This window comes from Aotus nancymaae, unplaced genomic scaffold (genome assembly GCF_030222135.1).
Source record: "Aotus nancymaae isolate 86718 unplaced genomic scaffold, 86718_ANA_hifiasm-v0.15.2.pri h1tg000038l, whole genome shotgun sequence".
Taxonomy (NCBI): domain Eukaryota; kingdom Metazoa; phylum Chordata; class Mammalia; order Primates; family Aotidae; genus Aotus; species Aotus nancymaae.
Genome location: NW_026988452.1, coordinates 161,212 through 177,968, shown reverse-complemented (window position 1 = coordinate 177,968; position 16,757 = coordinate 161,212). Strand labels below are relative to the sequence as shown.

The 16,757-nt window shown below is 47.3% G+C and overlaps 2 protein-coding genes across 4 annotated transcripts in view; one reads left to right on the top strand and one right to left on the bottom strand.

Moving 5' to 3' along the window:
• The window catches only part of RUBCN (rubicon autophagy regulator), a 75,308-nt gene extending 60,864 nt beyond the window's left edge, over window positions 1–14,444 (bottom strand). Inside the window, exon 1 of the mRNA XM_064360071.1 lies at window positions 14,028–14,444. The gene's annotated coding sequence lies outside the window, so the exon portion shown is untranslated. The remainder of the gene's footprint in view (window positions 1–14,027) is intronic.
• A 388-nt stretch (window positions 14,445–14,832) lies between these two features.
• FYTTD1 (forty-two-three domain containing 1) overlaps window positions 14,833–16,757 on the top strand; it is a 33,082-nt gene continuing 31,157 nt past the window's right edge. For 2 of the 3 annotated variants that reach the window (XM_012443194.3, XM_012443192.3), the window contains exon 1: window positions 14,833–14,966. In XM_012443194.3, the coding sequence (XP_012298617.1) occupies window positions 14,864–14,966 (103 nt within the window). In that variant the 5' untranslated portion in view covers window positions 14,833–14,863. Of the gene's footprint in view, window positions 14,967–15,944; window positions 16,026–16,757 lie in introns of those variants that run through there. The other variant, XM_012443193.3, reaches the window with a different exon arrangement.

Here is a 16,757-nt window from a genome sequence, read left to right as displayed (position 1 = left end):
CCGGACTACAGCTCCCGGCCAGCCCTCCGAGACCAGGCCGCTCCCGCAGGCCGCGCCCTCCAATCCCAGGCCGCGCTCGCAGGCCGCGCCCTCCAATCCCAGGCCGCGCTCGCAGGCCGCGCCCTCCAATCCCAGGCCGCGCCCGCAGGCCGCGCCCTCCAATCCCAGGGCGCTCCCTCCAATCCCAAACCGGGCTCGCAGGCCGCGCCCTCCAATCCCAGGCCGCGCTCGCAGGCCGCGCCCTCCAATCCCAGGCCGCGCCCGCAGGCCGCGCCCTCCAATCCCAGGCCGCGCCCGCAGGCCGCGCCCTCCAATCCCAGGCCGCGCTCGCAGGCCGCGCCCTCCAATCCCAGGCCGCTCCCTCCAATCCCAAACCGGGCTCGCAGGCCGCGCCCTCCAATCCCAGGCCGCGCTCGCAGGCCGCGCCCTCCAATCCCAGGCCGCGCTCGCAGGCCGCGCCCTCCAATCCCAGGCCGCGCCCGCAGGCCGCGCCCTCCAATCCCAGGGCGCTCCCTCCAATCCCAAACCGGGCTCGCAGGCCGCGCCCTCCAATCCCAGGCCGCGCTCGCAGGCCGCGCCCTCCAATCCCAGGCCGCGCCCGCAGGCCGCGCCCTCCAATCCCAGGCCGCGCCCGCAGGCCGCGCCCTCCAATCCCAGGCCGCGCTCGCAGGCCGCGCCCTCCAATCCCAGGCCGCTCCCTCCAATCCCAAACCGGGCTCGCAGGCCGCGCCCTCCAATCCCAGGGCGCTACCTCCAATCCCAAACCGGGCTCGCAGGCCGCGTCCTCCAATCCTAGGCCGCGCGCGCAGTCTACTGCGCTCCCTGCGGCGGGCTGGATAGGTTTGCACACGGAGGGGGACGGCGGTCTCAGGAATCCGTACCGGGGCGGACCGTTATTCACCCCGGTCCTCTTACACCCTGGGGACAGAACTCAGTCCGAGGTGTAGACTAGGAAGTAACACTGATCTAATCCCAGGATGTCAACGCAGAGTTTTGAAGGCTGAGTACGGGTCAGCCAGGAGAAAGAAGAGAAGGTGGAGAGAGCGGCACGGCAGATAGAAGGAAGCATGCCGGTCTGGGAACTGCAGGCGCCGGTCTGGGAACTGCAGGTGCCAGGTAGCCATAGGCAGGAGGGAGTGAGCAACGGCATGCTGTGGGCAAACCGGATCGTGAAAAGCCCTTTGAAGGAGTTTGGATTTTATCCTGAAAACAACCAGCAAATCAAGCATATGCAAATCGAGAAGTGATTTGATCGAATCTGATGAGAAAGCCACTTTTGACAACGTAGAGGAGGTGGGGTAGATATAATACTGTATTGAGGTAAGGGTGGGAGGCTAGATAAAGGAGACTGGTCGCCCTTATGGGGGTAAGGAGTGAAGCGAACCAGTTGAAAGAAACTTGTAGGCCTAGGGTTGCCAGATATTCTGGTTTCTCTTTTTTCTTTTTCTAAGATGGGTCTCTGTTGCCCAGGCTGGAGTGCAGTGGCACAATCATAGCTCCCTGCAGCCTGGAACTCCTGGGCTCAAGCAGTCCTCCTTCCTCAGCCTCCTGAATAGCTAGGACTACAGGTGTGAGCCACCATGTAGGGAACCAGCACCCACACCCCACCCGTGGGTACCCCGAGTTCAGTGGCAACAAAGGAATGAGAAAAAGATTCAGAATGAAAGTGGGACCAGAGGACCATCACTTGTAATGGAGGCAGTGAAGGCCCCAGCTTAGGTTCCCCAGAGTATTTATTGGTTACAATCACTTTGAGCAGTCAGCAGATGGTGGGGTGAAGGTGAGGTGATGGTGGGGAGGGGGTGGTGTGATTGTGGAGCATTCTTCGGTGAACTGGAACTGGCGGGTCATTCTAAAGATTGCTAGCAGTGGCGGCTTTGTGAGTTTCTTTGAAAAGCAGAAGCATGTGGTTATTGTCTATAGATTGCATTCTAGGCGCAGCTGGAGGAAGTGAGTCTCACAAGGAGCCTACAAGTCTGGTTACTTTGCGATGCTACAAAAGGGGTTTTAAGTCCTTGAGCACGTTATGCACTGTAACAGAGTCAGGTCACTCTGCAGCTGGAACTTGAAGGCTTAATTTGCCTCCCCAGAGGCCTGACGCAGTTTGCCGCAGTATATCGTTCCCAGTACTTGAAACCATTTTCTGTGGCACTCTGTGAGCCTTTCCTCCATTGCCGTTTCCCCTAACACCACCACACCTAGCTATAATATTTTTATTTTTTAAATGAAGCTGGGATCTGCATTTTTAAGCACAACTTTCAAAGTTTTAAACGTTGGCAACAAATTTTTTAAACTTTCAACTTTGCACAGGCCAAACACAGCTTGTCTGTAGGCCGAAGGTGGCCCTTGAGTTGCTAGTTTGCAAACCGAGGCTTAAACTACAGCAGCGGTTGAAGAGAACAAAGGAGGTTCAGAGTAGAGCAATGTTAAGGCGATAGACTCAGCTCTGCTCTGTAAAGGACTGTGGCACGTGAGGGAGAAAGAGGGATCAACAATAACTCCATGAAAAACTAATGACTCTATTAAAATAGAAAATGGCGGCCAGGCACGGTGGCTCTCACCTGTAAACCCAGCACTTTGGGAGGCCGAGGTGGGTGGATCACCTGAGATTGGGAGTTCGAGATCAGCCTGACCAACATGGAGAAACCCCATCTCTACTAAAAATACAAAATTAGCCAGGCATGGTGGCACATGCCTGTAATCCCAGCTACTGGGGAAGCTGAGGCAGGAGAATCACTTAAACCCAGGAGGCGGAGGTTGCAGTGAGCCGAAACTGTGCCATTGCACTCCAGCCTGGGCAACAAGAGCAAAATTCTGTCTCAAAAAAAAAAAAATAAATACATATATATATATATATATATATATATATGGCTTTTAGGTATTTTCAAACTTGAGAAAAGTTTTTGACACTTAAAAGTGAAATGGAAGAGCCTCTTAAAGCAATTTATGATTTCATTTAGATAAAACTTCTTTTTCAAACTTTCTCATTTTCCTACTAAACGATTATACTTTTTAAGAAAGGAGAAATATTACTCATTGGGATTTTTCACTACCTTCTGTATCTTTCTTCTTTTTTTGGAGACACAGTCTTGCTGTGTCACCCAGGCTGGGGTGTAGTGGTGCTACCATAGCTCACTGCAGCCTCAACCTCCTGGGCTCAAGCAGATCCTCCCACCTCAGCCTCCCAAATAGCTGCGACCATAGGCAGCGCCACCATGCCCAGCTAGGTAGAGACAAGGTCTCACTCTGTTGCCTAAGCTGGTCTCAAACTCTTGAGATCAAGCAATGCTGCCTCAGTCACCCAAAGTATTAGGATTACAGATGTGAGGCATCATACCTGGCCTTACTTCTAGTTCTATAAATTTATGAACTTTATTTTTTGGCATACAGTATAATCCCAAATTAACACTACATAATCTTAGCATATGCTTACATGAAAGTCAATCAGCTCTATCAGGAAATCCTAGGGGCCAGAAGCGGTAGCTCATGCCTTTGATCCCAGCACTTGGGGAGGCCCAGGCAGGCAGGTCACTTGAGGCCAGGAATTGGAAACCAGCCTGGCCAACATAGTGAAACCCCGTCTCTACTAAAATTACAAAAAAATTAGCTGGGCGTAGTGGCACAAGCCTGTAATTCCAGCTACTTGGGTGGCTGAAGCATGAGAATCCTTTGAATCGGGGAGGTAGAGGCCGCAGTGAGCCGAGATTGTGTCACTGCACTCCAGCCTGGGTGACAGAACAAGACTCTGTCTTGTTGGGAGTGAGGTGGGGAGGAAGTCCTAAAACTAAAATTGTAGCAAAAAGTCTGGAACACGGGCTTTTTCTCATATGTCCCAGTTTGAGTTGCCTGTACTGGGTTTTCTTTAAAGCCATTAAGAAACATGACAATCTACACTAGCCACGTGCTCACCTGCCCACCCACCCTCGACCTTCCCTCATCCCAGGTCTACACTAGCCACGTGCTCACCTGCCCACCCCACCCTTGACGTTCCCTCATCCGGGCTGCCACATTCCTGAACCCCTTCTTCACGATTCCACTGCTTTCCTTGTTATATAATTACTTTGTGTCTATCTATATTCCTAAAATGTAGATATTCTTACATTTTATGCTTTATAAAAGGGGTATCGAGCTATATTTATTTTGGGGGGCTGTTTTGCTTAATCCTATATTGATAAGACTCACTCATGTTGTATGTCACTATAGTTCATTGATTCCAACTCCTGTATATTAGTCCATTGTAAGAATGTACCAGTTTCTTCATGCTCTATCCTGTAGATAGGCATTAGGGTTTTGCTACTGTAAATAGTACTGCTAAGAACATTCTTGTACATATCTGTCTCCTCTTATATATAAATAAGGATTTCTCACATACTTAGGAGGGGAATTGCTAGGTCATAGAGTTATTATCTGTTATAGTTTTTGTTTTGAGCAGTGGGTTTGAGGTGCATAGTTTTAAAAATAATTGGTTATTGGTCAGGTGCGCAGTGGCTCACGCCTAGAATCTCAGTACTTTGGGAGGCTGAGGTAGGAGCATCGCTTGAGGTCAGAAGTTTGAGACCAGCCTGGCCAACATAGAGAGACCCTGTTGCTATAAAAAATTTAAAAATTAGCCGGGCATGGTGGCGCGTGCCTATATTCCCAGCTACCTGGGAGGCCAGGGTGGCAGGACCGCTCACGCCCAGGAGTTTGAAGTTGTAGTGAGTTGTGCATCACTGCACTCCAGCCTGAGCAATAGAGTGAGACCCTGTCTCAAAAGAATAGAAAAAGGAAATGGACCATGCATGAAAAATAGTAAGAGTATATCATGAACCAAGGATTATGATTAATCCAATTTTGTGCATCTGAGGTCCAAATACAAAAAACTACCAAATATGCCAAACTAGCATTAGGGTTAGGTTCTACATTATCTCCAAAGGTAAGCACAATTCTTTACCCCTTTGCTTTTCAGAATAGAATTTTTTTCTTTCTTTCTTTCTTTTTTTTTTGAGACAGTTTCTCGCTCTGTCTCCCAGGCTGGAGTGTCATCATAGTTCCCTGCAGCCTTGACCTCCCAGGGTCAGATGATCCTCCTACCTCAGCCTCCTGAGTAGCTGGGACTATAGGTGTGTGCCACCACACCCAGCTAGTTTTTGTATTTTTAGTGGAGATGGAATTTTGCCTTGTTGCCCAGGCTGGTCTCAAACTCCTGAACTTAAGCGATCTGCCCGCCTTGGCCTCCCAAAGTGCTGGGATTACAGGCATGAGCCACCATGCCAGACCTCACAGTAGAACTTTTGAATACAACATGAGTCCATGAGTTTCTATGGGTAGATAGGTAGATATGCAAATAATAAATAAATAGAAAAAGGAAGGAAGAAGGGGGAAGGGAAACCTTATTTCACAGTTGAACATCAACTAATGAATGCAGAAGAATGAGAGAGTTAAAAAAAATCACTGTTTTGCAACCATCATAGTAATAATTGATTCAGGCAAGAATCATCAATGAATGCTTAAAGCCATTCATGAAATTTGCTCTGAAACAGGGTATTTACACAGTCTCAAATCTCCCCACCGACTACTTATTCATTATAAATTGGGAAACAGGGGTACCTTTACAATGGAGAAAGCTGGTGAACATCACAAGTGATCAAAATTAAGATCACCAGTAATCGGGCTGGGCGTGGTGGCTCACGCCTGTAATCCAAGCACTTTGGAGGCCAGGCGGGCGGATCACCTTAGGTCAGGAGTTCAAGACCAGGCTGACCAACATGGTGAAACTCCGTCTTTAAAAAAAAAAAAAAAAAAGATCACCAGTAATCAGCCAATGTGATATTATGTGCCTCCTGATGTCAGACATGGGAGAGGACACAGCATAACTTGTGGTATTCCTGACAAAAATGAACAACCGGAATCTAATCACAGGGTAACAACAAGACAAAACCAAATTGAGAGACAGTCTATGCAGCAACCACCTTCAAGCTTCAAAAATGCAAATATGATAAAAAGCTAAGAAAGCCTGAAGAATGTTTTCAGATTAAAGGAGACAAAAAAAAGTCAGGACAAAGAAATGCAACATTTGAACCTGGACTGGATCCTTGATTGGAAAAAAAATTGCTATAAAGAAATTTTTTAATATAATTGGCAAAATTTGAACATGGGGCTGGGCGCGGTGGCTCAAGCCTGTAATCCCAGCACTTTGGGAGGCCGAGGCGGGTGGATGACGAGGTCAAGAGATCGAGACCATCCTGGTCAACATGGTGAAACCCCGTTTCTACTAAAAATACAAAAAATTAGCCGGGCATGGTGGTGCGTGCCTGTAATCCCAGCTCCTCAGGAGGCTGAGGCAGGAGAATTGCCTGAACCCAGGAGGCGGAGGTTGCAGTGAGCCGAGATCGCGCCATTGCACTCCAGCCTGGGTAACAAGAGCGAAACTCGGTCTCAAAAAAAAAAAAAAAATTTGAACATGGGTCATACGTTGGATAATAGTATTGTGTGTTCAATTTCTTAAACTTGATAATTTTAGGACGGTTATGTTAAAGAATATCCTTATAAATTTATTATCTCTCCTCTCTCTTTTTTTTTTTTTTTTTTTGAGACAGTCTCGCTGTGTCACTCAGGCTGAAGTGCAGTGGCATAATCTCAGCTCACTGCAACCTGTGCCTCCCCGGTTCAAGCAATTCTCCTGCCTCATACTCTGGAGTAGCTGGGACTACAGGCATGTGCCACCACACCCAGCTAGTTTGTATTTTTAGTAGAGATGAGGTTTCATCATGTTGGCCAGGCTGGTCTTGAACTCCTGACCTCAAGTGACCTTCCCACTTCAGCCTCCCAAAGTGCTGGGATTACACATGTGAACCACTGCACATAGCCCTCAAAGGTAGATTCTAGAGTCATAATTTCTACAACTTCCACTCAAATTGCTTAACAACAACAAATAATATCTATCTCTATACAGAGAGAAAACAAATGTGGCCAACATTCATAACTGGTGAGTGTAAAGGACATATGGGATTCACTGCACTATTTTTGCAACTTTTCTCTAGATTTACATGTTTAAAAAATAGTCAAGGTTCTGGTTTCATGGAGACCTAAAAAAATAGTCAATGATCTTAGTATGGTTTTATTTTCTTATGACTGTATCCTGCTGATACAACAAAAATTTCAGGGTTTCACATGGAAATTTTTTATCTTGTAATGATTAATTTTAAACTATGTTTAAATAGTTGTTTTCTTTGTAGGTAGCATTTCTAAAAGTCTTTTAAGCCAATTTTGCCAAATGACCAATTCTCTGATTTTGCCAAATTTACTGATTTACCAAAATTCTTTTTCTGTTAGCCATATATAAAGCTTATAGCAGTTCATCTAATGAGATGACTTTAAAAGCTTTTGAAGAACTTTGCTAACTTTTAATTACTTGGTTTTTATTCTGTCTTTACAGCAACATTCCCAACCCCTCCAAGCATTTAGTAGTGGTTCATTTATTCAATTATATAGGAACAGGCTGAGCGCGGTGGCTCATGCCTGTAATCCCAGCACTTTCGGAGGCTGGGGTAGGCAGATCACCTGAGGTCGGGAGTTCAAGATGGTGAAATCCCATCTCTACTAAAAATATAAAAAATTAGCTGGGCGTGGTGGCGCACCCCTGTAATCCCAGCCACCCAGGAGGCTGAGGCAGGAGAATTGCTTGAACCTAGGAGGCGGAGGTTGCAGTGGGCCGAGATCGCACCACTGCACTCCAGCCTGAGCAGCCAAGCGAGACTCTGTCTCAAAAAATATATGTATTATATAGGAATACTTTTGCAAGCCATGAATGATGCATAGAAATTTGTAATTTTTAATGTTAAAAATGAAAATGTTTTAAATCTTATTTCTAAGCCGGGCACAGTGGCTCACGCCTGTAATCCCAGCACATTAGGAGGCTGAGGCTGGTGGATCACTTGAGGTCAGGAGTTCAGTTGAGGCCAGCCTGGCCAACATGGTGAAACCCCGTCTGTACTAAAAATACAAAAATTAGTCGGGCGTGGTGGCTGGCGCCTATAATCCCAGCTACTCGGGAGGCTGAGGTGGGAGAAGCACTTGAACCTGGGCAGCGAAAGTTGCAGTGAGCTAAGATCGCACGACTGTACCCCATCCTGGGCAACAAAGTGAGACTCCGTCTCAAAAAAAAAAACTTTTATTTCTAGACTGAGCAAATCCTTAACACAGTTGATGAATGTTCAGTTTGTCCCTGCCTCAGCTTCCTGAAACTCTAGCTGAATAAAGCTGTACAGAAGGGACCCTCCACTGAGTAAAGAGGGTCAGAGCTTGAGTTGCTGTTAGTGCAGGATGCTGTGCTTCATTCAGATAGACACCCCCAGCCTGGGCTCGTCATCCCAGAGCAGGGAACCTGAGGAGCAAAGAGAGAAGAACCCTGGGGAGAAGGAGGAATGCCTGAACACCCCAAGACCCTTGAATGCTGGCTCTCTGAGCCTTCCTGGACTACGAATCTATCCAGTACAAATTGAAGATATCTTTGAAAAACAAACAGTTTTATGTAAATGGGGGAAATTTTGTACTTTATGTAAATTTGTTTAACTTTGGAAAATTCCACAATTGGTCATTCAGTGAATCAATCTAGAATCCCTGGTGGTCAAGACTCCTACCTTGCCCAGAGAGGGCAAGGCCTAATAAGCTGAGAGGTCCAACCCCTGAGTCCAGGAAGAATTCCCCTTCAAGTTCCCTTGTCCACCCAGAGCTGGTTCCCTAAACACAGAGGGACTTAGTGGCCAGTACTGTTTCTTTAAACTGGCTAGCTGAGGTGGGCATGGTCCTCCAAAGCTTCTGAGTTTCCTAAGGGCAGCAGCTATGCCTGTAACCCTGTCTGCCAGCATCTAGGACAGCGTCCTGTACATAGTAGGAACTCAAACTCCTGAATGAATGAATAAATGAACAAACAAATTTTGAGATTAAAAGGCAGAAGACTAGAACAGGAAAAGTTTACAACAAAGGAAAAGGGCAATACAGAAGAGGGACGGAAAGCTACAGCAAAGTGGCAAAGAAAAGCTACTCAGCAGAAAACAGTAGCAAAAGGGGTAGAATGGAAATAATGGGGCAGAAAAGAGAAGAAAAACTAGTGTATGTGTAAGCAGTTTAAGGGAGCTGCTAATAGCTATTTGTTATTAATAACTAATATTAGCTAATAATTATGCCTAGTACACGTTATCTCTAGATATAACACAAATCATATCTTACTCTTTATTATACGAGTATAATACATATTATATCAGCATGATTCCTGGAAATCCTCTTGAAAAGCAAAAGAGGTAACATAAGAAACAGACAAATAAACTACAAGGAAATTACATGCCATTGTCACTCATGAAAAGACAAAATTCTTGGCAAAATATTAGCAAGTCAAATCCAACAATATGTAAAAAAGGATAATATGCCATGACCAAGTAGGGTTATCCCAAAAATGCAATATTTGAAACATCAACATTCAAAAACAAAGAAAATCAACATTCAAAATTTGATAATCAGTCAATGTAATTCGCCATAATGAATTTTAAAAGAAAAACCTTTTGATAATCTTAATAGATACAGAAAAAGCATCAGATAAAACTCAGCATTTATTCATGATTAACTCTCACCAAATCAGGAGTAGAAAGGAACTTCCTCAACCTAATAAAGGGCATCTGTAAAAACTTCGCATCATACTTAATGGTGAAAGCGTGAATGCTTTCTCTCTGGGGTTGGAGACAAGGCAAAGGTGTTCACTTTCACTACTTCAATTAAACATGACACTAGAGTCCTAGTCAGTGCAATGAGGCAGGAAAAAGAAAAGGCGTACAGATTAAAAACGGTTATGCCAGGCCGGCGCGGTGGCTCACGCCTGTAATCCCAGCACTTTGGGAGGCTGAGGTGGGCGGATCACGAGGTCAGGAGACAGAGACCTGCCTAATGCATCTCTACTAAAAATACAAAAAATTAGCCAGGCGTGGTGGTCCTTGTAGTCTAGCGCCTGTAATCCCAGCTACTCGGGAGGCTGAGGCAGGAGAATTGCTTGAACCCAGGAGGTGGAGGTTGCAGTGAGCTGAGATTGTGCCACTGCACTCCAGCCTGGGCGACAGAGCGAGACTCCATCTCAAAAAAAAAAAAAAAAATCCTATGTGAAATAATCCAGTTAAAAAAGTACATACTGTATGATTCCATTTATTAAAAATACTAGAAAATGCAAATTAATCTACAGCCAACAGAAACAGATCCAGTTGCCTAGATGGGAGGTGGGGGATAAGGATTACAAAGGTGCACAATAAGACGTTAGAAAATAATGACTATATAATAATGTTTATTATTCTGATTATGGTGGTGTTTTCACAGGTATATATACTATATACCTGTATAAACTGCATACGTTCAGTGTGTGTCTTTTATTGTCAAATACATCTCAAAGCTAAGAAAAGGGGGATTTGAAATGCAAATCAAACCGAAAAAAGTTAACGAGTGAAGTGTATCAGAGTTGTGCTTCCCTGTGAAGAAATGTAGATTTCTGTGTACATTATGAAAAAGGAACCAGAAAGTGTCAGGTTGAGCCGGGTGTGGAGGCTCACGCCTGTAATCCCAGCACTTTGGGAGGCCAAAGCAGGCGGATCACCTGAGGTCAGGAGTTCAAGACCAGCCTGGCCAACATAGTGAAACCCTATCTCTACTAAAAATACAAAAATTAGGCCGGGCATGGTGGCTTACGCCTGTAATCCTAGCACTTTGGGAGGCCAAGGCGGGTGGATCATGAGGTCAAGAGATTGAGACCCATCCCGGCCAACACAGTGAAGCTCCGTCTCTACTAAAAATACAAAAATAAGCTGGGCGTGGTGGCGCGCGCCTGTAGTTCCACCTACTGGGGGGCTGAGACAGGAGAATTGCTTTAACCCGGGAGGAGGAGGTTGCCGTGAGCCGAGATCGCACCACTACACTCCAGCCTGGCGCCTGGTGACAAAGCGAGACTCTGTCTCAGAAAAAAAAATTAGCTGTGCTTGGTGGCAGGCACCTGTAATCCCAGCTACAGGGGAGGCTAAGGCAGGAGAATCGCTTAAAACTGGGAGGCGGAGTTTGCAGTGAGATTACATCACTGCACTCCAGCCTGGGTAACAGAGTGAGACTCTCTCAAAAAAAAAAAAAAAGAAAGAAAGGAAAGAAAAGTTATGAGGTTGAGAAGCTTGCCAAATTTAGCAAATAAAAATAAAATATAAGACTCCCAGTTAAACCTGAATTTCAGTTAAACAAATGTCAACCTTAAAAAAATGAGATTCAGAAAATATGACTGTACGGCTTATTACAGCGCAAAGCCTGAGGACAGCCATCCAGAAACACAGACTCCAAAGGAATGGGGTCAGTGCTCCGAAGTGAGGAAGCTAAGATTTCACTCATTAGGCAGAAACGGTTTTAACGATTTGATTACTACAACTTGCCAAGGAAGATTGCTTTAATATTCTGCGAGGAGGTGTGATGTTCTGAGGGAGTCTTACCTCTGGCCCTCATCACTTACATGAAGAAGCAGAAGTTACAGCTGCATGCTGCTTGGGTCAGGCCACATAGCGACATTCCTTTCAAGGCTCAGAATAATTTAACGTTTCAGCAGCTTTAAGTTTGATTATTTTATTTTGCACAATGAAATGATGCTTTCTTGTAAATATATCCCCAAAATTACATGAGACTTACTATAATAAAAAAAACAAGTCGCTGTTTATCTGAAACCTGGGACATATTTATACTAAACAACGGTCCGTGTTATCTGAAGTTCAAATTTCTCTGGCCCTGCATTTTATCTGGCAATCCTAGGTGTTGTTGTATCTGCGTTGCATGAAACTAAGTCTTTTAAAATGGCAGCTGCTTGAATTCCATGTTTATTTTGACTTAGATGAAGCCGCTGTACACCAGACAAAGGCTGGATGCCCCACGTCAGGCACAGGGCCTCATTTGCAGTAGGTGCTGAGATATTTTCTGCTCTTCAAGCTGTATGAAGATAGGGAGTGCATCCGTCTTGCTCACTTTTTTTTTTTAATCCCCAGGGCCTATTACAATGCCTGACGCTCAATGAATATATGATTAAATGAATAGCTGCCTCTCATGCCCCCAGAAAAATTGCAGGGTTGACCTTTTAACCCTAGCCCTTGTAGTTGGCTGATGGACTTCTTGGACAGGCCCCAGTTCTGATTGGCTTGGCTTGGCTTTTCTTCCTCTTTATTTTTACTGTGTGTGTCTCAGGTTGCTATTTTGTTTTGTTTTGTGTATGAGGCATTACCCACAATGCCTCACTCCTGCTTTCTTGCCTTTCCCTGTGGAATCGGGGTGACTGCTCTTAGACCCCAAGACTCTCGGCTCTTGGGGAAGCCTGCATGTCTGAAACACAACAGCTAGGATTGTTTCACAAAAGACTGCAGCATGCCCTTGTGCACTACGGAGACTGGGGACAGGGCTTTTGGTTTTGGGGAGAAGATCAGGTTAAAAGAGAATCTTTTTTTTAAGACGGGTCTCGCTATGTCACCCAGGCTGGTTTTGAACTCCTGGGTTCAAATGATCCATCTGCTTCAGCCTCCCAAAGTGCTGAGAATCTTTATTATATTAGTGGTAAGGAGGATTTTATACATTTGGGATTTTTATCTGTCCTATAAATACCTGAAATTCAAAATGCATCCAAACTCTAATTGTATTAGTTTTCTTCCATAAAATTAAGAACTTAACCTAAGGCTCCTCTCTGTGCTTTATTCCCACAAGTGAGCAGAGATTGTAGAAGTTATTTCTAGTGAGAGAAGGCTAATGTGGAGAAAAATGACTTGTGCTTAGAGAATTTTAGGAATAACTTAGTGTACTTTTCATAGTTACTATTATTACTCCTTTGTTGTTTTGAAGATGGGTATGAGGTCCAGAGACTTTCCCAAAATCATACAGTGAATGATTAAAGTAAGTGAAAAAGGTACCACTCAATAAATCTCAGGTCTGGAGCCCACAACCCAGTTTCTCTAGTTTTTAGCAGTCCAGACAGGTGTGAGGGCTTCAGGGGGAGAGAGCAGTAAAATCAAGCCCATTATGCTAAGAACATACATGATATTCTCCCTGACATGCCAAATACTGTTCTTGGGTTTCTGAGTCCGAACTTTCCTCCACCATTAAAGTTTCTTGTGCCCCTTGATAGGTGTGTGGTTCACTCTTCCTACATGGTTATGTTTTTGTCAGAGAAAAACAAAAACAACAACTTGACCTTTGAGAATAAGAAGTTATTTAGAATATTCCCAGAAGCCTAATAAAAATCATACATTTCCCCAAGATAAGACTACCTAGGCTTACAAAAAAGTCGTGGTTCTTTGATTTCAGCTGGAAACATAATCTGTGTGAAGACTAGTTTTATCCATGCTACATATACAGGAAACGTTCACATTTACTTTTATTAAGGTGACTGCAAAATTGTCACTGTAATGTTTGCTTTAAATTCAGGCATGGAAAAGGAAGCTGGAACAGCTGGCTTTAATTTTTAGGTGCCATCTGGATAAGAAATATTTTAAAGCATGGGATCCCCAAGCAAAAAATAGTAAAGTGTGTCACTGGTGTTGAAGTTGGAAACCACGTGACATCGTGGCATTACTAAATTAAGCAGAGGCTACTGTGGTTTTGAGATATGTTAGGTCGCCTCAAAGTTCTGGCTCGTTTCTATGCTGAAGGAATTTTTGCATTTTAGGAATTGGAGAGGAGAAAGGTGGCAGAGATTTCTAGGTGGACAGAATGCATCTGGTATTTTCTTTATATGTAAATATCTGAGGTAGTTTTAAGTTGTTATGAGGATGATATAACCTAAAGGCTTCCAAACAAACGGAGTTACTTCAGGGAAGGAGAATGTGGTAAGAAGAGAGGGAAATATCATATGTTGTAAACAGGAAAAAAGTTATCATGGAGGAATTTATCAAATATTAAGTTGTTTTCCGGTAGGGATGATTAAAAAGTAAACGAATCCTTGTATCCATTCCCAATGCAAATGAATTAGAGAAAAATGCGGCTAGCTCAACAGAAGTACTTACCCCTCCCAAGGGAAGCTGAGGTCTTAGAGGGTAGTTAACACCGCGCCAAATGTTTTGAGTGCCGGCTGCGAGATGGTGCAGATACGGGAAACGTTAGCATTTACTCTGGATGTTAAGGTGACGCAGGAAAGGTCGCCGCAGCATTTGCTTGGCGTTCAGATGCGGCAGCTCCGCGTGCGGTAGGGAGAGGCGAGCTGGGACGCAGCTGCCATCTGCGCTCGCAGGGGTCTGTCCTGCTTCCCGGGGCTGCACGGCAGTGGGGGGTGCAAGGCTCGTGTGCACCCAAGTATAGGGGACCTATCTGCAGCAGGAGGGACTCGAAGGACACGGAGGATTACGGTATCACTGAAGGCATACGATTCAGAAGTGCTCGGGTCTCCCATCCCCCAGTTTGGGCCGAAAGTCGAGCTGCTCCCCACGGCGGTCCTCGCTAGCGCCCAGCGCAGCGGCTGCAATGTCCGATCCGGTCCTGCAGGGGCCGCTAGGAGCGAGTCACGGCGCGGGGCCGCTCTGCCCGGCCGCGAGTCTCAGTGGCACCGCCCCGCCCGCAGCGCGGGTGGAGGCCGAGGCCGGCTGCGTGCGCGCTCCCGCGGTGCGGCCGGCTGCGTGCGCGCTCCCGCGGTGCGGCCGGCTGCGTGCGCGCTCCCGCGGTGCGGCCGGCTGCGTGCGCGCTCCCGCGGTGCGGCCGGCTGCGTGCGCGCTCCCGCGGTGCGGCCGGCTGCGTGCGCGCTCCCGCGGTGCGGCCGGCTGCGTGCGCGAGTGGGAGGTGGCGGGCCTGCGACTCCGGCCTTCCCGCTCCCGCTGCCGCTGCCGCTCCCGGCGCGACGTCTCCGGCCATGAACCGGTTTGGTACCCGGTTGGTGGGAGCCACGGCGACCTCTTCGCCGCCGCCGAAGGCCCGCAGCAATGAAAACCTCGACAAAATCGACATGTCTTTGGGTGAGGGGCCGAGTCGGACCGAGTAGGAGTGCGGGGAGGGCGCGGGTTGTGGGGGCAGGGGCGGTCGGCCGCAGTTGCCGGCGGAGTTTTCTCGCGGGTGGGCGGACCCGAGCGCAGAGCCGGGAGCCGGGCTGGACCGCGGGGGACTCGGGCGTCCCTTCGGCCGCGGCTGTCGGAGGAGGGGCTGTGGGGGCGGGGACGGGGGCGCCGAGGGCCCGAAGGTTCGAAGGGTCGCCAGGCGGGGGCGTCCCTTCTCCCTTGAGGGCGCTGCGGCTCGCCGGTGGCTGCTTTTTGTGAGGACTCGTCGGGTTTCCCCGGAGCGCGTTCGCGGTGGGCGTTATCGGGGAGCCGTGGGAACTGTCCGACCGGCCCGTGGTCTCTGAAGAAAGATCTTTGAGAGCCCGGCCAGGGCTGCGGTCGGTTAAAGCGGCGCTTGCAGCGCTTCCTCTGGCCGCTGCGCGTTCCAGGCCGGCGCCGGCCCTGGCTGCCCGGTGCCACTATCGGGCCGCCTCGGGCCGCGACACCGGAGCGTCTGTCCGCCCTCTGGGAGGTTGTGCTGAGCGCTGCCGGGAGAAGCGCGTCCTCCCGCTCCAGGCGTCAGAGTTAGCAGAGGGGAAGAGCAGGGATGTTGAAGGACGGGTGGGTCTTCAGCGCGCTCGGGAGGGCGGCATGCTTTCTTGCGGATGATGTGAAACTCGGGAGGTTGGTGATTCCGTTAAAATTCTGACACCAGCGAGGCACCGGCGGCTGTGGTTGACTTCCCTGCGCTGAAAGTCAGTCCGTTTTGTCGAGATTCCGGTGATGCTGTTGGGTGTGAGTCAGCGCTGCCTGCGGTGTTTGGATATCCGAAAAGTACCTGACTAGTGGGTTCAGAGCCGTGCCCTTTCCCAGGACGGTCTTTCGGGTGATAACCGTCCTGGAAACCTCCTTTCGGTGGTCATTTCTTCCCATTTGTCTTGTGTGTCTCTTGCGGTTCCAGATAAGAAGATGAGAACTGTTGGTTTCTAGGATTGCCACAGTCAGATTCCGATATGTGAACTAAGCAGATGATCAGAAATAGTAAGTTTGGCCTCAAGTCTTGCCTTGCTGCTGGAAGAAATGAGAACCCGGGGCTGGGCGTGGTGTGAGAGGCGGAGGCTCGCAGATGGCTTGAGCCCAGGAGTTCGAAAACAGCCCTGGCAACAAAGTGAAACCCAGTCCCTACTAAAAATACTGCAATTAGCCGGGCGTGGTGGCGCGTGCCTGTAATCCCAGCTAAGGCATTAGACTTGAACCCGCGGGCAGAAGTTTCAGTGAGCTGAGATCGCACCACTGCACTCCAGCCTGGGCGACAGAGCGAGACCCTGTCTCAAAAAAAAAAAAAAAAAACAGAAACCACACTGTCTCAGTTCAGATCCTGCCTCTGCCATTTTTAGCCGTGTAACCATGGGCACATTATTTCCCAGTTCCTCATCTGTAGAAAGGCGATAGTAGTTAGTAGTTACCCATAGCGTTGCTGAAAACATTAAATGAGTCAAAAGGCATATGTGAACTGACTTAGAACAGGATCTGGTACACTGCACTGTATTTTATTTTTATATGTACACTATATATGTGTGTATATGTCTATATATATGCCTTTGTTATTTGTTATTTCCATTTTACAGAAATCTGAGGCGTAGAGAAATTAAGTAACTTCCTCCAAGTCATACAAGGAGTTAAGCGGTGGTGCCAGGATTTCAGTCTGGTTCTAGAGGCTCAAGCTATTTTGCACCTAGATTTCTTGTTTATAGATTTTTCTATTTGCGTTTT